Source organism: Eleutherodactylus coqui, chromosome 2 (assembly GCF_035609145.1).
Source record: "Eleutherodactylus coqui strain aEleCoq1 chromosome 2, aEleCoq1.hap1, whole genome shotgun sequence".
Classification (NCBI taxonomy): Eukaryota; Metazoa; Chordata; class Amphibia; order Anura; family Eleutherodactylidae; genus Eleutherodactylus; species Eleutherodactylus coqui.
The window spans coordinates 116,714,319-116,730,173 of record NC_089838.1 but is presented as its reverse complement, the minus strand read 5'-3'; the positions used below and the strand labels follow the sequence as shown (position 1 = coordinate 116,730,173).

General features: G+C 41.0%; 1 protein-coding gene across 1 annotated transcript in view; it reads left to right on the top strand.

The window, feature by feature from the left end:
* Positions 1-13,943, top strand: part of PAH (phenylalanine hydroxylase) — a 64,869-nt gene extending 50,926 nt beyond the window's left edge. The window contains exons 8-13 of the mRNA XM_066591423.1: positions 810-879; positions 963-1,019; positions 2,771-2,866; positions 4,182-4,315; positions 4,837-4,952; positions 10,222-13,943. Coding sequence (XP_066447520.1) covers positions 810-879; positions 963-1,019; positions 2,771-2,866; positions 4,182-4,315; positions 4,837-4,952; positions 10,222-10,265 — 517 coding nt within the window. The 3' untranslated portion in view covers positions 10,266-13,943. The remainder of the gene's footprint in view (positions 1-809; positions 880-962; positions 1,020-2,770; positions 2,867-4,181; positions 4,316-4,836; positions 4,953-10,221) is intronic.
* Positions 13,944-15,855: the final 1,912 nt, after the last annotated feature.

The following is a 15,855-nucleotide window of genomic DNA, read 5'->3' as shown; positions in this document are numbered from 1 at the left end:
TCAATTGCTTTATAGTTATAGACACATACTGGTGTGTTTGAATAATAAACAGCTATGAGAATGAAGAAGGGGTGAACTCTGACCGTCCTGTTCTCTGTACAATGCTACAAGCAGAACTCTGGAAATCTGCTACCGGGTTTCCCCGAAAATAAGCCCCACCCCGATAATAATCCCTATCCCGATTTTCGGGGAATGTGACGAGGCCTAAAATATAAGCCCCACCCACCAAATAAGCCCTAGCTAAACTACAGGAAAAGAAAAAAACAGCAATACTCACCTAGCCGGCGCTAGCTGAGTCCCTTGTGCTAATCTCTGGCGCTGCAGCAGGCTACTGTGTCTTCAGCATTGACACATCACTCTCTTTCTGGTGACGGGGTTTTGAATACCCCGCCTGCAGCAAGCGAGTGCTGTGATTGGATTACGAGCACCGTGGCTCAGCCAATTAGAGCCGGCACTTGATCATTCACAGCCTTTCAGTGGATGACATCCTTGAATGGCTATGATTGGTTCATCAAATGCCTTCTCTGATTGGCTGAGCAATGGCGCTCGTGATCCAATCGCAGCACTCGCTTGCTGGAAGCGGGGTATTCAAAGCCCCATCACTATAAAGAGAGTGCTGTGTTAACACTGAGGATTACACTGCAGCCTGCCGCAGCGCCAGAGGACAGCGCAAGGGACCCAGACGCCGTGGGCCAGGTGAGTATAAGACCCCTTCCTCCCCGAAAATAAGACAATGTGCCTCTTTTGGGGCAAAAATTAATTAAAACACGGTATCTATACATAATATTTTGCCTGTGTTTGCTCTGCAGTGATGTTTGCCATGAACTTCTAGGACATGCACCCCTCTTTGCTGATCCAAGTTTTGCCCAATTTTCCCAAGTAAGAATTGCATACTAATAAATGTAGACCGTTTGGAACAAAGTAGGTAGTTCAGAATAATCAGATATCGAACATATTTTCAGGAGATTGGATTGGCATCACTCGGTGCTCCGGATGAATACATTGAAATGTTGGCTACGGTAAAACACTTTTTTTTCTTCTTATAACATTGGGAATTTCTGTGTAAAGCCCATCTCTATGAAGGTTCCATCTCAGTACATACATATATCATTTATCATCTTTACCCATTTCACTTCATTCAAAAGCTGCACTTTTTCTAGTGTTTAGAGACGAGCAAACTTTTGGAATGTTCGGTTCGGCCACTTTGGCAGATTTCGTCAAAAAGTTTGATTTGGTCTGAATTAATTTGAACTGAACTGGAAGTTTATCAAAACCCCTAAAACTAGTATTGAACACTGTCTAAGAACCCTGAAACAATGATGGTGGTCTTTCTTCAATGGATGTGGCTTGATTATGGTGTTGGTGGTACTTCCTTAATGGATGTGGCTTAGTGGTTAGCACTGGAGTAGTGCTGGAGTCCTAGATTCAAATCTGATTGAGGATAACATCTGTATGGAGTTTGTATGTTCTCTTTGTGTTTCTTCTTCTACTCCTCCTCAAGAGAAGGAAGGAGATGGATGGTAGGTTAACACTGATGCCTTGCAGTGATGGAGTTCTAGGTTTAAATCTGACTGAGGAAAACATTTGTATAGAGTTTTACAAAATCCATGCAGATGCTGTCCTTTGTTAGATTTGAACCTGGGACCCCAGTGCTGCAACACAGCAGTACTAACCACTGAGCCAAATCCATTAAAGGACAACCCACACCCTCCCCTTAGACAGTGTTCAGTAATAGTTTTAGGGGGTTTTATGAACTTCCAATTTGGCAGAGCTGAATCACCTGAGGTTCAGGTTCTTATGGTACTTTTAGTAAAGTTCAACCCGAATTCAGGTTCTACAGCTTCGGTTTGCTTATCTCTACTCATGTTTCTTGATTTTCTCATGCTTCCTGTTTGCTCAGTGGGAGGGATGTAAAACAGACCAGTAGTGTAGCGAGGCAGTAGTGTATTATATAACAGTGTTTTTCTCTTGTACACACGTCATTGAAGCTTGAGTGACTGCTATGCACTTGGAGTACCACACCCTGCAGAATACACTAAGGCCTAATGTCCACAGGCGGATTTGATTTGCGGAACCTGCGCATAGAGATGCATTATTGTCTGCAAAGCAGCTAAAAGCATGCAGATGTGATTTTTTTTTACCCGGCGTGTGAGTCGCACGCGCAGTAAGAAATAGCAGCGCGCTCCATTTTCCTGCGGATCTTGCAAGGACGGCTTCCATTGAAGTCAATGGAAGCCGTACGATCCGCAGCACATCCGCAGCTGCCACTGCGGACGTGCCGCGCATCCGCGGGAAAGCAGGAGATGAAAAAAAAAAAGCACTGCGCATGCGACTTGCCCGTCGGCCGGAGCACTTGGACACATCCACCATCCTGCAGAAAGAAGATCCGGCTGGCACGGAGGAAACCTGCATTGGAATCCGTGGGTGCAAGTGGACATGAGGCCTAAGGCAGGGGTGTGCAACTCCAGTCCTTAAGGGAGCCTAACAGGTCATGTTTTCAGGATTTCCTCAGTATTGCACAGGTGATATAATTATTGTCGGTGCCTTAGACATTGCCACAGGTGTTCTTACCATAGGATATCCTGAAAACATGACCTGTTGAGACCTTTGAGGAGTTGTGCATCCATGCACTTAGGGAAGGTTGTAACGAAATATAGGTGCCTTTATGGTCACCATCACAAATTTCATGCCCCCTTACAGTTATATAGTTGAGACTCTCTATATACTGAAAACTAAAAGTCTGCTTTCTCTTCTCTTTTTAACACATAAGGTGTACTGGTTTACTGCTGAATTTGGACTTTGCAAACAAGGTGATAAAATCAAGGCGTATGGAGCTGGACTGCTTTCATCATTTGGAGAATTACAGGTTTGAATGAGCTTTTTATGTTTAAGAATTGTATTACTATAAAATTAATTCCTAAATAACTTTATTTATAAATGTAGAAGTATAGCCGTAATGCAATTCCCGTAATTGCTTTTTGCACTTTTTTGTGCACTCGTAGTGTGCTGTTACACCCTGTCTGTATATTTGTAACGCAGCCACTGTAACCTACAACTGCATATATTTATTTCACTTTGTTCGTCTAAGCGTACCGCGACACATGGCGTTATTCGCTGCGGGCTTTCTGAAGCAGAATACCAGCAGCAAATATGGACCAAATCTGCAAGAGCCAAATCCGTACATACACGGTGCGGACTTGTCTGTGCTTTTAATTGTAGATAGATTTAACCCTTGTATTTCAAGGATTGCATACCACAGCATATATCTGCAGCCTTAATGGGCATGCTGCTTATTTAGAATCCGCAGCGCTTTTCAATAACGCTACAGATTTGTTGCAGAAGTTTTTCGCACCTTGTGAAGGAGATTTTTTAACCCTTTCCAATCCACTGTCTGACGTCTAAAGACATTATGATTTAAGGCTGTACAGCTCCGATGTTTGAAGATGTCCGTCAGGGTTCTCTTACTGTATATTGCCAGCCTCTCTGCTGTCGGAACCTATCTAATGTGTCACCTCATGCAGTACTGGCTTTAGCCAGCAGATAGTGCTGTTTTATAACAGCAGAAAAAGAGTAAGCCCCCTAGGAAAACCAGGATACAAATTGAATTGGAAAGGGTTAAATCTCTTCCACATGACTTGTACTGTAAATGCTGAGGATTCTCTGCTGCAATTCCGCCACATGGGAAGCTGGCCTTAAGGCTTAAACACATGGGCATGTTTTTGTCCCATTTTATGGCTGTGAAAATCACGGCTGTAAATTGTGATCAATGGTTTTCTTTTCCTGGCGGTATTCTCACCCATTAATATTATGGGCGAGAAAAGGTAGGACTTGCCCTATCTTTCTTGCCTATGGTTTTTCTATCTTCAAACTAGCGGTCTACTTTGAATAGTCCAAAAAAACCTCTGTAGTGGGATGTTCCATTTGATCTTGCCCGATATATAGACGAGCCAATTTATTATTGCTAGTAACAAACAGTAGAATCATGAATACAGCTCTGAAGTAACATAGATAAATCAGTGCAAGATAAATATTGAAATCTATTTCCAAAATCATGTCTCAGTGTAAATAATATCTATAGATAGAACCTCTAAAATGATGTTCTAGGTGAATATGTCAGTTTGAAATTCTGTTTATCAATCGATCCCTCATTTATAAATATTTTTTATTTCTGATTTCTACAGTATTGTTTGACAGAGAAACCAGATCTGAAGCCATTTGAACCTGAGAAGACCGCTCTGCAGAAATACCCGATAACTGAGTTCCAGCCTGTTTATTTTATTGCTGAAAGTTTTGAAGTTGCAAAGGAAAAAGTGAGGTGAGACTCAGCAGGGTCTTACTGACATTAAGGGCTTACTTACACGAGCATATATTGGCCAGTGTTTTCATGGCTGGCCCATATACGCTTCCATCTGAGCATCCTCTGCAGAGAGCTGCATCCTCTCATCATGCAGGTAGCAGACTACCAAATGAGGGAGCTAATTGCACCTGTGTGGGACACCGATGAGACAGCCACTCACACAGCCTCTTAATATAGAGGGGGGTGGCTGCTTGGTGTATACTCCCACACAGAGTGGATACAAAGTGCATGGTGAGAGGATGCAGCTATCTGCCCTCCTGAGTAGGTAAGTATATGGCCATTTTCTGTGATAGTTTTTATATTTCCCCTTCTGTGACGTATACATGAGAAAACTTAAAATTATTATTTCAAGGTATTTTATAGTCTTTTATAGGAATCACAATGTAAGGACTGTATCTGTACAATTTAGTCACTCATGTATGGAATGTGTGCGATCCAATCATTACTTATGTATAAACTATAATGTTCTGATATTACAGGAAATTTGCTGCCACCATTCCTCGTCCTTTCTCCGTACGTTACAACCCATACACACAAAGCATTGAAGTGTTGGATAATGTACAGCAGTTGAAGAATCTAGCGGACTGCATTAACAGTAAGTAGCCATTTACTATAGTTAATCACTGGAGCAGATTTATCCATTTAGTCACACCACTTTTTGTGATCTTCACAGTCCTATGAATTGAAGAGGACAGGCACAAAAGAAAAGGAGATTTGGGGATACATTTATTAGTGCAGATTTGCCAGTTTTCTGTCATAACTGAATTGAACAGAATGATATTTCTGTCATATCCCATATCTATATATATATAAAATTGAATGTATGTCTGTGTGTCTGTGTGCGTGTCTGTCTGTTTGTCCTTTATGCGCTACTACACCATTCATCCGATCGCCATGAAACTTTGGGAAGTTGTTGAGTACACTCCTGGCAAGATTATAGGCATAGTACATTTATGCTACGATAAATGGCGCATGCGAGAGCGTCACCGACAGTTACGACCCCCCCACGTAGATCGTTCGATTTCCATCATTGCCACTAATTCTCTCACTTCCCGATGTTGTAGAAACATGAAATTTGGCACGAGCATTGATTATGTCATGAATAGGAAAAGCTAATGGGTCCCAACTCGATTATTCAATTCTATGCGCCAAAGAATTAGCGTCCAAATTTTACGTACGGAATCTAATTTTCTCACTTCCCAATGTCATAGAAACTTGAAATTTGGCACGAGCATTGATTATGTCATAAATAGGAAAAGCTAATAGGTCCCAACTCGATTATTCAATTCCATGCGCAAAAGAATTAGCACTAAATTTTACGTACAGAATCTAATTCTCTCACTTCCTGAGACTGCTGAGGTATCATGAAAGCTGTGCTGTGATTGGTGGCTACTTCTTATACTACTGAGGTTGCATGAAAGCTGCGCTGTGATTCGTTGTTATATATTATACTACTGAGGTAACATGAAAGCTGCGCTGTGATTCGTTGTTATATATTATACCACTGAGGTAGCATGAAAGCTGCGCTGTGATTGGTTGCTATATATAATACCGCAGAGCTAAAATGAATGCTGCTCTGTGATTGGTTGCTATTTTTTATATTGCTGAGGCAGAATAAAAGTTGCGCTGTGATTGGTTGTTATTTCTCTTACTGCTGAGGTAACATAAAAGCTGCGCTGTGATTGGTTGTTATATTTTATACTGCTAAGGTAACATGAAAGCTGCGCTGTGATTGGGTGTTATATATTATAAAGCTGAGGTAACATGTAAGCTGCGCTGCGATTGGTTGTTATATATTATACCACTGAGGTAACATGAAAACTGCGCTGTGATTGGTTGTTATCTACATATATAAAAACGAATGAATGTATGTCTGTCTGTCTTCGCAGCAACGCGCGACGGGTAAGCTAGTTTATTTATATATTTCTAAAACCTACAATGTTTTTGCAATTGTTGGGTGATGGATCACTCAGTGGATCCTGTACGTTTCTATGGGATTCAAGCAGTCTCATGCTAAAAAGGATCGTTTGCATCCAGTCATTATTTCGTCATGGTCATTGTTTTATACATCATTGAGGTCAATGGGTACTGAATGAAAGCTGTACAAATGATAGCTATATGATATGGTTGAAAAACACACCAATAAACCATAACAATAAAACTCTAGTTTGTCTGTAGCTGCATTACAAGCCCATGGATGCTGCAAGAGTAGAAGGTTCTAGAAAAACACTTGGTCCAAGATTTTCAACTTTGCCTTCTTTAAGGTAGAAAGCTGTTCACGTTGACTCCACGATTTGCTTGAATCTCTTTAACTTTAATTTTCTATAAAAGCAGTTCAGTAACAGCTTTGTAACAGTTCAGTAACAGCTTTGAAACAGTTCAGTAACAGCTTTGTAACAGTTCAGTAACAGCTTTGTAACAGTTTGGTCGCAGGTCTGGAACAGTTTGGTAATAACTTTGAAAAAGTTCAGTCAGTGATTGACTTGGGAACTAGTGGAACCGACAGCTGTTCCCTTTACATACTCTCTCGAATTCCAGACCTTTTAACTTCAATCAGTCCTTGTCACAGCACACAGGGTAGTGATCCTTCACTGTCCCTTCTACACCTACAGTGTCCGCGATTTAACAATCCGAGGAAAAACGTTAAACTGCGCCATCAAGATAGCTCCAGACAAACCCTTCTATTCTGGTTCCCAAGTCTCCCACAGTATCAGAGCTAAAGAAACAGCACCTATTATACAAACTACTGGTAATAACACTAAGAATCAGAATAAACCAAGGATACACTTTGTTCTACTGGATAGGATTGAGATCTGGAGAATTTGGAGGCCAAGTCAATACATGGAACTCACCTCAATGCTGCCCATTTATTGTAGTCTAGCAGTGTGCATTATGCTGCTGACAGAGGTCACTGCCATTAGAAAATATTATTGCCATAAAGGGGTCTCCTTGGTCTGCAATAATGTTTAGATGGATGATAGTTGTCAAAGGAACTTCCACATGAATGCCAAGACCCAAGGTTTTCCAGCAGCACATTGCTCGGAGCATTACACTGCACCCACTGGCTTTCCTTCTTCCTATAGTGCATCCTAATGACATCCCTTTACAAAGGTAGCACTGCGCACACATCAGGTATTCAGATGATGTAAAAGAAACCATTTCATCAGAACAGGGTATCTCCATGGAGCAGTCTAAAACTATACAGGTTCATACACAGCATGCTGTAATATTCTGCGTGTTCTGACACCCTTTTATCATAGCCGGTATTAACTTTTTCAGTAACTTGTGCTATGGCAGCTGTTGGATCAGACCAATCAGTATCAATGAACCTTTTGATTCCATGTCCTGTCACCAGTTGTCCTTCCTTGGACTACTTTTGCTAGGCACTAACCACTGCATACCAGGAACATCCTACAAGATTTGCCATTTTGGAAATGATCTGACTTCGTAGTTTAGCCTTCACAATTTGTCACCTGTCAAAATCACTCAGATCCTTATTGTGCTTTCACACGGGATGAAATATTCTGCAACAGCGGAAAATACTGCTAACATGCAGATTTTGCTGTGAAATTGAAAGTGACAGAATTCTGCAAACTAATCTGCATCAAAACCCACATTTAGTCATGCAGATTTCGATGTGGACTTCCCAGAGAGCATATTCCGCAACCTTGCTGCAAAATATTCCATCTCGTGTGAAAGCACCATAAGGCCACTTTCACATGCCTGAGAAAATCGCACGAGATTTGTGCGTTTTGAGTTGCAGAGATCCCCACACAAATATAAACCCCATTGTTTTCAATGGGATCGGAAAACATAGTAACATAGTAACATAGTTCGTAAGGCTGAATGAAGACAATGTCCATCTAGTCCAGCCTGTTTAGCCTCCTGTTTTGTTGATCCAGAGGAAGGCAAAAAATCCCAAGAGGCAGGAGCCAATTAGCCCTTTTGGGGGAAAAATTCCTTCCCGACTCCCTAATGGCAATCAGACTGTTCCCTGGATCAACCCCTAATAGTTCCTACCTGCCTGTATTCCCGGATTAACAAATAATCTTAGATTTATAGCCTATAATATCATTCCTCTCCAGAAAGACATCAAGTCCCCTTTTAAACTCCTCTAAGGATTTTGCCATCACTACGTCCTCAGGCAGAGAGTTCCACAGTCTAACTGCTCTAACAGTAAAGAACCCCGTTTTATGTTGGTGATGAAACCTGCTTTCCTCTAAACGTAGCGGATGCCCTCTTGTTACCGTTGCAGTCCTGGGTATAAACAGATCCTGGGAGAGATCCTTGTATTGTCCCCTCATGTATTTATACATGGTTATTTGATCACCCTTAGCCGTCTTTTTTCTAGAGTAAATAATCCCAATTTGGATAGCCTCTCTGGGTATTCCAGTCCCTTCATTCCATGTATTAGTTTAGTTGCCCTTCTTTGAACCCCCTCAAGCACTGTAACATCTTTCCTGAGCACCGGTGACCAGAACTGTGTGCAGTATTCCATGTGAGGCCTGACAAGTGCCTTATATAGTGAGAGGATAATGTTCTCGTCCCTCGCCCCTATACCTCTTTTAATGCATCCCAAAACTTTATTTGCCTTTGCAGCAGCTGATTGGCATTGGTTACTCCAGTTTAGTCTACAATCCACTAGTACCCCCAGGTCTTTTTCCATATCACTTTTCCCTAGCAGTACCCCATTCAGTGTATATTGGTGACATCCATTTCTCCTGCCCATGTGCATAACCTTACATTTATCAATATTGAACTTCATTTGCCATTTTTCTGCCCAAGCCCCCAGTTTATCTAGGTCCGTTTGTAGCCGTACCTTGTCCTCCGTTGCATCGATTATATTGTATAATTTTGTGCCATCTGCAAATATTGATATTTTACTGTGCAGCCCCTCTATCAGGTCGCTGATAAATATATTGAACAGAATGGGGCCCAATACTGAACCATGTGGCACCCCACTAGTGACTGTGGCCCAATCAGAGTATGAACCATTTATTACCACCCTCTGCGATGCAACATTTCCCATTGAAAATAATGGGAAACACTTGCTGGATCGCAACTAAACTGAAGTGATGGGAGGCGTTTTTGACACAAAAACGCCTTGCATCTGTGGGTACATTGCACATTGGCGAGCATGATATTGAGTAGCGTTTCATGGCCCGATATTGCACTCGCTCATGTTAAAATAGCCTTAGACTTACCTATTTTTCCTACTTCCAAAAATCTACTTCAAGGACTGACTGTTCACTAACTGCTTCATATATCCCCATACAGGTGCCATTGTCACAAGATAATCAATGTTACTCACTTCACCAGTGGTTTTAATGTCATGGCTAATCACTGATATATCAAAGATGATCTGAATGATGGGAAGGTGGGAAAGTGCCGCTTATTGTCAATTTACCTTGATAATGTCAATGAACACTAAAAAGACCTATTACAAAAAATGAAATGTGATTGTTCTGAGTAAGATAAACCAAGTAATCTTGTATATATGATACCTTTTATTGGCTAACAAAAATACATGATGCTAGTGCAAGCTTCCGAACCAATTGAAAATTTTTCAAGCCTGAAGAAGAACCCTGCGTTGGTTCAGAAGCTTGCTATAACATCGTGTATTTTTGTTAGCCATTGAAAGCTATCATATCTACAAGACTACTTGGTTTCTCCAGCTGGGAACAATCACATTTTGCTCTACTGGCTAACATAGTACCAAACCTTCTTTTTTCATTCTAAAAAATCAAATGTAAGCCGCCCATATTGAAACAAATGCAGAGCTGCACTTTCATGTGATTCACTTTTCTTTGCCATGTTGTAAAGAGATATTACATGCTTATAATATATTAATGCTTCCTGTGCAGGTGAAATCGGGATCCTTTGCAGTGCTCTTCGGAAGCTTGAGTGAAGATATTCTCCTCCTGCACTCATCAGGCATTGAATCTTCTGTAGATGTCGCAATGATGAAGAGATAAAATAACATTATTTTTTATATGGCTTTGGGATTGTTGGTATAACACAAAATATTATGATTTTAGAATCACTATATATGGATATTACAGTGTTGAGTTACCCCCGTACTCACAGACAATAATGAGGGATTAGGCATCTCTGGAAACACATTATCTCTTAACATTAGATAGATCGACTCAACAATTATAAGGTTTAGTTATTGCAGGAGAATGTATTTTATGTAATTCAATGTCTCTGTATAGGCAGAAAATCAGATATTACTGGAGACTGTATATAGCCATATAGTAGGGTGCAGTAAGCTATTCACTGTACTTGCGGATGGATTTACTTTAAAACTAAAGTAAACTTTTTGTTAAAGGTGTTTTTCAAGTAGACACTTTTTTCAATATCAAATGATTATGTTCTATCAGTCAGGCCCCCTGTAGATGTGTTATATCACTTAGACTCCCTTTAGGGTATGTTCACATGTGGCGGATTTACTTTCTGCAGTGGAAATATCCACAGGGAATCCAGGCAGTCTGTAAACAAAAACTGGTGGGGACCCACTATAACATCTGCTCTCTTTTGTTGGGGGACTTAAGAGCTGTTATTATTTTGGAACATCTCCATTAAGGGCTGGGTCGACATTCTGCTTGTTCTCTGGACACCCACTGACCAATGCCACAAATCTGATATCTATGACTAATTCTTTTCAGTAAATTAATTAAGGGCCTAAACAAAATAACGCAGCATGCTGTGTTAGTTCGTTTAATAAAATGGCAGTTGGAATGCTGGAAGCCTGACTGACCCCATTAAAGTCAATGGGGTCTATTTGGCTACCGCGGTTCCATTATTTTCTGCCTTTAGCGACAAGGATAGAGCCAAACAATGGAAATCACCCAGAGCTCTCATGTAGATTTGAAAAAGGCCTAATTAATGGTGGTTTTGGGATGCAATTATTGGCCACTTGCTTTTTTACAAGTGAAACATGCCGAAAAAAAGGAACTCAAAACTCCAGCATTTTGCTGTAAAATGTGTGAACCCAGCCTAGTCATCGTTCACCAAACAGTTTTCAGTACCAATCTCTCTATTAATATATTTTTTCAACTGAGCAAGGGGATGAGTAACACCCAAAGTCAAAAATGAAATGCCTATTTAACACTTTGGACCAATCAGCACAAGAGGATTTTGATCATTGCTTATAGCAATGTCCAAAAATACAAATGTTTTGGCGGAAGGTCTCAGACTTTTCCATGGGACATCTGCTAAACTATGTTCAACTTAACCCTATTTAGGCAATTTTTGCGCACGTAGAAATAGGAAACACTTCATGTACGGTTGGAGGGAGGAGGATCTTGTATATGCTATTGGCGGCAGTGGTCAGAACTATCCTTCTAACCTGGAGTCAACCTATCATGTCCCCATTTAGGTTGTTTTTAGAGAAGTTAACATACATAATTAGAATGGACTGTATAGAAGTCCCTTTAAAAAAAGAAACAGGAGTACAAAAATCCTTTGATAGTCGGGAGAGTTTTAGGAAGATTTTACCGAAACCTATAAAGGAATCAGTAAAGAAATTCTTCCAATTGCACACATGGTTCCAAAAGAGTGTCTAAGTGGGTGATCCACCCATAACTCTTGAGTAGAGCAACGTTTTGTATTGAATGAATGGTCGGGAGTCGGACCAGCTGTGTCGGATTTTATGCTGGGTTAGCTGAAAGCCTGCAATAATGACAGAAGGGGAGATAGAGGTTAAGAAAATGTCTAGTTTAGTGTTTTCCCCATTTCTCCTTTTTGCTATCCCCCCCTTTTTTTTTTTTCCTTAATTTTAATTTTTTCCTCACTTCTTCCCTAAATAGTTTAATTCTTTGCATTTGCGTAAGGGCTGTAAGGAGGAAGAAGTCACCTGATATGTTTTTCCTTTCTTTCTCCCAAAACACGTTTCCTATTCACTATTGATCTCAATGGGTTCATTCACATTTCCATGTTTTTTGCGCTTATAGTTCGGTCGTGCAAAAAAAAATAAAAAAATAGAACATGCGTATTTATTCATCATAGGTCTTCATAGAAGTCAATGGGGGGCGCAATACGCAAGGAAATGCATGAAGCACTGCATAATTGTGCAGAAAAGAACACATCTGGAACTCATTAGTCATTTAAATCGGTGGGTCTTTATTTGCTGCGTGCGAATGAACATGCCCTGCAGGTGCAAAAAGCACAGTAAAATACGATGATGTGCTTGCAGAAAAAGCACTGCTCATTCTACAACTACACAGTGCTCTGGTGTGTGCAAGTACACTTAGGCCTCATGTGAAGCCGGCCTTACTGTTTCTTTTGTCAAGTCTGAACTTACTGTGTCGACATAACTCTGCAGTCTGATGGAAAATTACTGATAGCACATTGTAATAAATACGTAATCATCATATAACATGCTGCACCACTATTACTATTGAGTTGGTATGCTTATAATATAATGTGTCATTAACGTTTACAGTGTTTAATTCCGGAAGGGAGAAATGTCATTTGTGACTATATTGAGCTTCTCCTTGTGACTAATAAGGAAGGAACATATGATTCTTAACATTATTTAATGACTTAATAATAGTAGCTTGAGAGATCTATCCCACAAAATAGCAGATCCAGCATAACTGTAATTACAAGGGTATTACACACTGTGCGGCTGCTTTGGCAAGTGATTCATCAGTGAGAAGTATTGTTTTATATAAGATTATCTGTGCCCTTTAAAATAAAAGAGAACCTGTCACATGAAAACTGCTTCACTACATACAGTACTGCGTAAAAGTTTTAGGCTGGTGTGGAAAAAATGCTGCAAAGTAAGAAAGCTTTCAAAAATAGAAGTGTTAATAGTTTTTTGGTCAATTAACAAAATGCAAAGTGAATGAACAAAAGAGAAATGTAAATCTAATCAATATTTGATGCAATCACCCTTTACCTTCAAATCAGTAAAATTCTTCGAGGTACACTTGCACACAATTTTTGAAGGAACTTAGCAGGGAGGTTGTTTCAGACATCTCGGAGAACTAATCACAGATCTTCTATACATGTAGGCTTTGCTCAAATCCTTCTGTCTCTTCATGTAATCCCAGACAGACTCGATGATGCTGAGATCAGGACTCTGTGGTGCCATACCATCACTTCTAAGACTCCTTGTTCTTCACACTGAAGATAGTTGTTAATGACATTGGCCGTATGTTTGGGGTCGTTGCTTTGCTGCAGAATAAGTTTGGAGTCAATCAGACACCTTCTGTTTTTGAAAGCATTCTTACTTTGGAGCATTTTTTGCACACCTGCCTAAAACTTTGATTGCTCATGATATAAGGGTGCTGGCTCCTTCACCAGTAGCAGGGCTTGTCCAGAGACAAGATCTCAGTGTGCCTTTCAGTGCTTTGCCCAAATGTGCCACCATTACTAGTGGCAGAAGCTTGTATTCATCATGTTAGGATATTCTCCAGTATCAATGCTTTTGCATGAAAAAAGGGTCCTCTAATGCTCTTCTAAGATGTAGACCACAGATCAGATGACCTAAAAAAGTTTCTCAGAATCCAAATTTTGAATTACCTTTCTGTTTGCAATTGCCTTTTTTATTAATAAAGCTCTATATATTCTGGCTTGATTTTGTCTATTATTTTCTTGGTGAAATTAGAGGTACAAGTATCGTTTTATGAATTTATTTTCTATTGCTTATATAACACTAACATATCCCACAGTGCTGCACAAGGATTGTCATCACTCACATAGGTCCATGTCCCTACTGAGGCTAACAATCTAATTTACACACCTCAAATATGCACTATTTCGGAAGAAGGATAATTCGTAGGACAATTAATCTATTTGTACATTTTCGGACTTCAAAAGGAAACCCATGCAAACCCGAGAAGAATGTATAAATGCCATGTCGATATTAGTAACAGTATGTAAAGCTGGAAAAAGTCACCTGCCCATCCAATTCAAATCTCTAGTCAGAACCCCAATGTTGCAGCCACTGTACTACCATGCTGTAACCTAAGAAATGCACACATAGTACTATTACTTAAATAGTCACTAGTAGAGATGAGCGAGCGTACTCGTCCGAGCTTGATGCTCATTCGAGTATTAGGGTGTTCGAGATGCTCGTTACTCGAGACGAGCACCACGTAGTGCTCAACTCCATTACATTTCCTTCCCTGAGAAATTTGCACGCATTTCTGGCCAATAGAAACACAGGGAAGGCGTTACAAATTCCTCCTGGGACATTCCAGCCCTATCCCATGGGGAGATCAGATGACACCAGAGTATTTAAATCTGCCCCGCCCGCGGCTCGCCACAGATGCACACAGAGAGAGATCAGGGAAAGTGCTGTCTTGCTGTAGCTGCTATAGGGAGAGTGTTAGGTGTTATTTTAGTCTTCAAGAACCCCAACGGTCCTTCTTAGGGCCACATCTGACCGTGTGCAGTACTGTTGATTCTGCTTTTAGCAGTGTTGCACAATTATTATTTTTTTGTATATCGGGCATGCAGACCATAGCGTCCTCAGTCTGCAGTCATTGTACAGAGTATAGGGGCAGTACTGGTGAGGCAGGGACAGTGGTACAGGGAAAGAGGTATACTGGCTATATAGGCAGTGGGCTTTCAATAACCTTGCGCATAATTTTGTTCTGGCTGCACTGTGCTTTCAATAACCACAGTCATCCTCCAACAGGGAAATCCATATACAGGCTATATAGGCAGTGGGCTTTTTTCCCAAAATTGGGAAAAAATACTATATTTGGGCTGCCTGTGACCGTCTTCAGTTTACTGCGTGTCTGCTGGGAGTAGTAGTCACTAATTAATACCCAGCTAAGCGTTACAGCAGGCTTGCGCATAATTGTTTCCTGGCTCTGCTGTGTCCGTTACATGATCGCCGTCATCCCACCAGAGGGAAACAGTATACATATATATGCTGCATACGGCGTCTGTCTGGTTTTTCACCTCACCATTTTAAAAAATTGAAGCAAAATACTTAAGGCCTACCACTGGCCTTTGGCCACTTGACTGGTTCTGCGCTGTGAATTCCAGTAGCTCATTCATACGCACCTAGGTCTTACTACAGGCTTGCGCATAATTGTTTCCTGGCTCTGCTGTGTCCATTACATGATCGCCGTCATCCCGCCAGAGGGAAAGAGTATACATATATACGCTGCATACGGTGTCTGTCTGGTTTTTCACCTCACCATTTTAAAAAAATTGAAGCAAAATACTTAAGGCCTACCACTGACCTTTGGCCACTTGACTGGTTCTGCGCTGTGAATTCAAGTAGCTCAGTCATACGCACCTACGTCTCACTACAGGCTTGCGCATAATTGTTTCCTGGCTCTGCTGTGTGCTCCGTAAGCGAAGTCAGCCTCCAACCACAGGCCAATAAGCGGCACATTTAATTACAGTGTTCTGTTTCTGCTCTACTCCTAATACACCATGCTGAGGGGTAGGGGTAGGCCTAGAGGACGTGGACGGGGGCGAGGACGCGGAGGCCCAAATCAGGGTGTGGGCACAGGCCGAGCTCCTGGTCC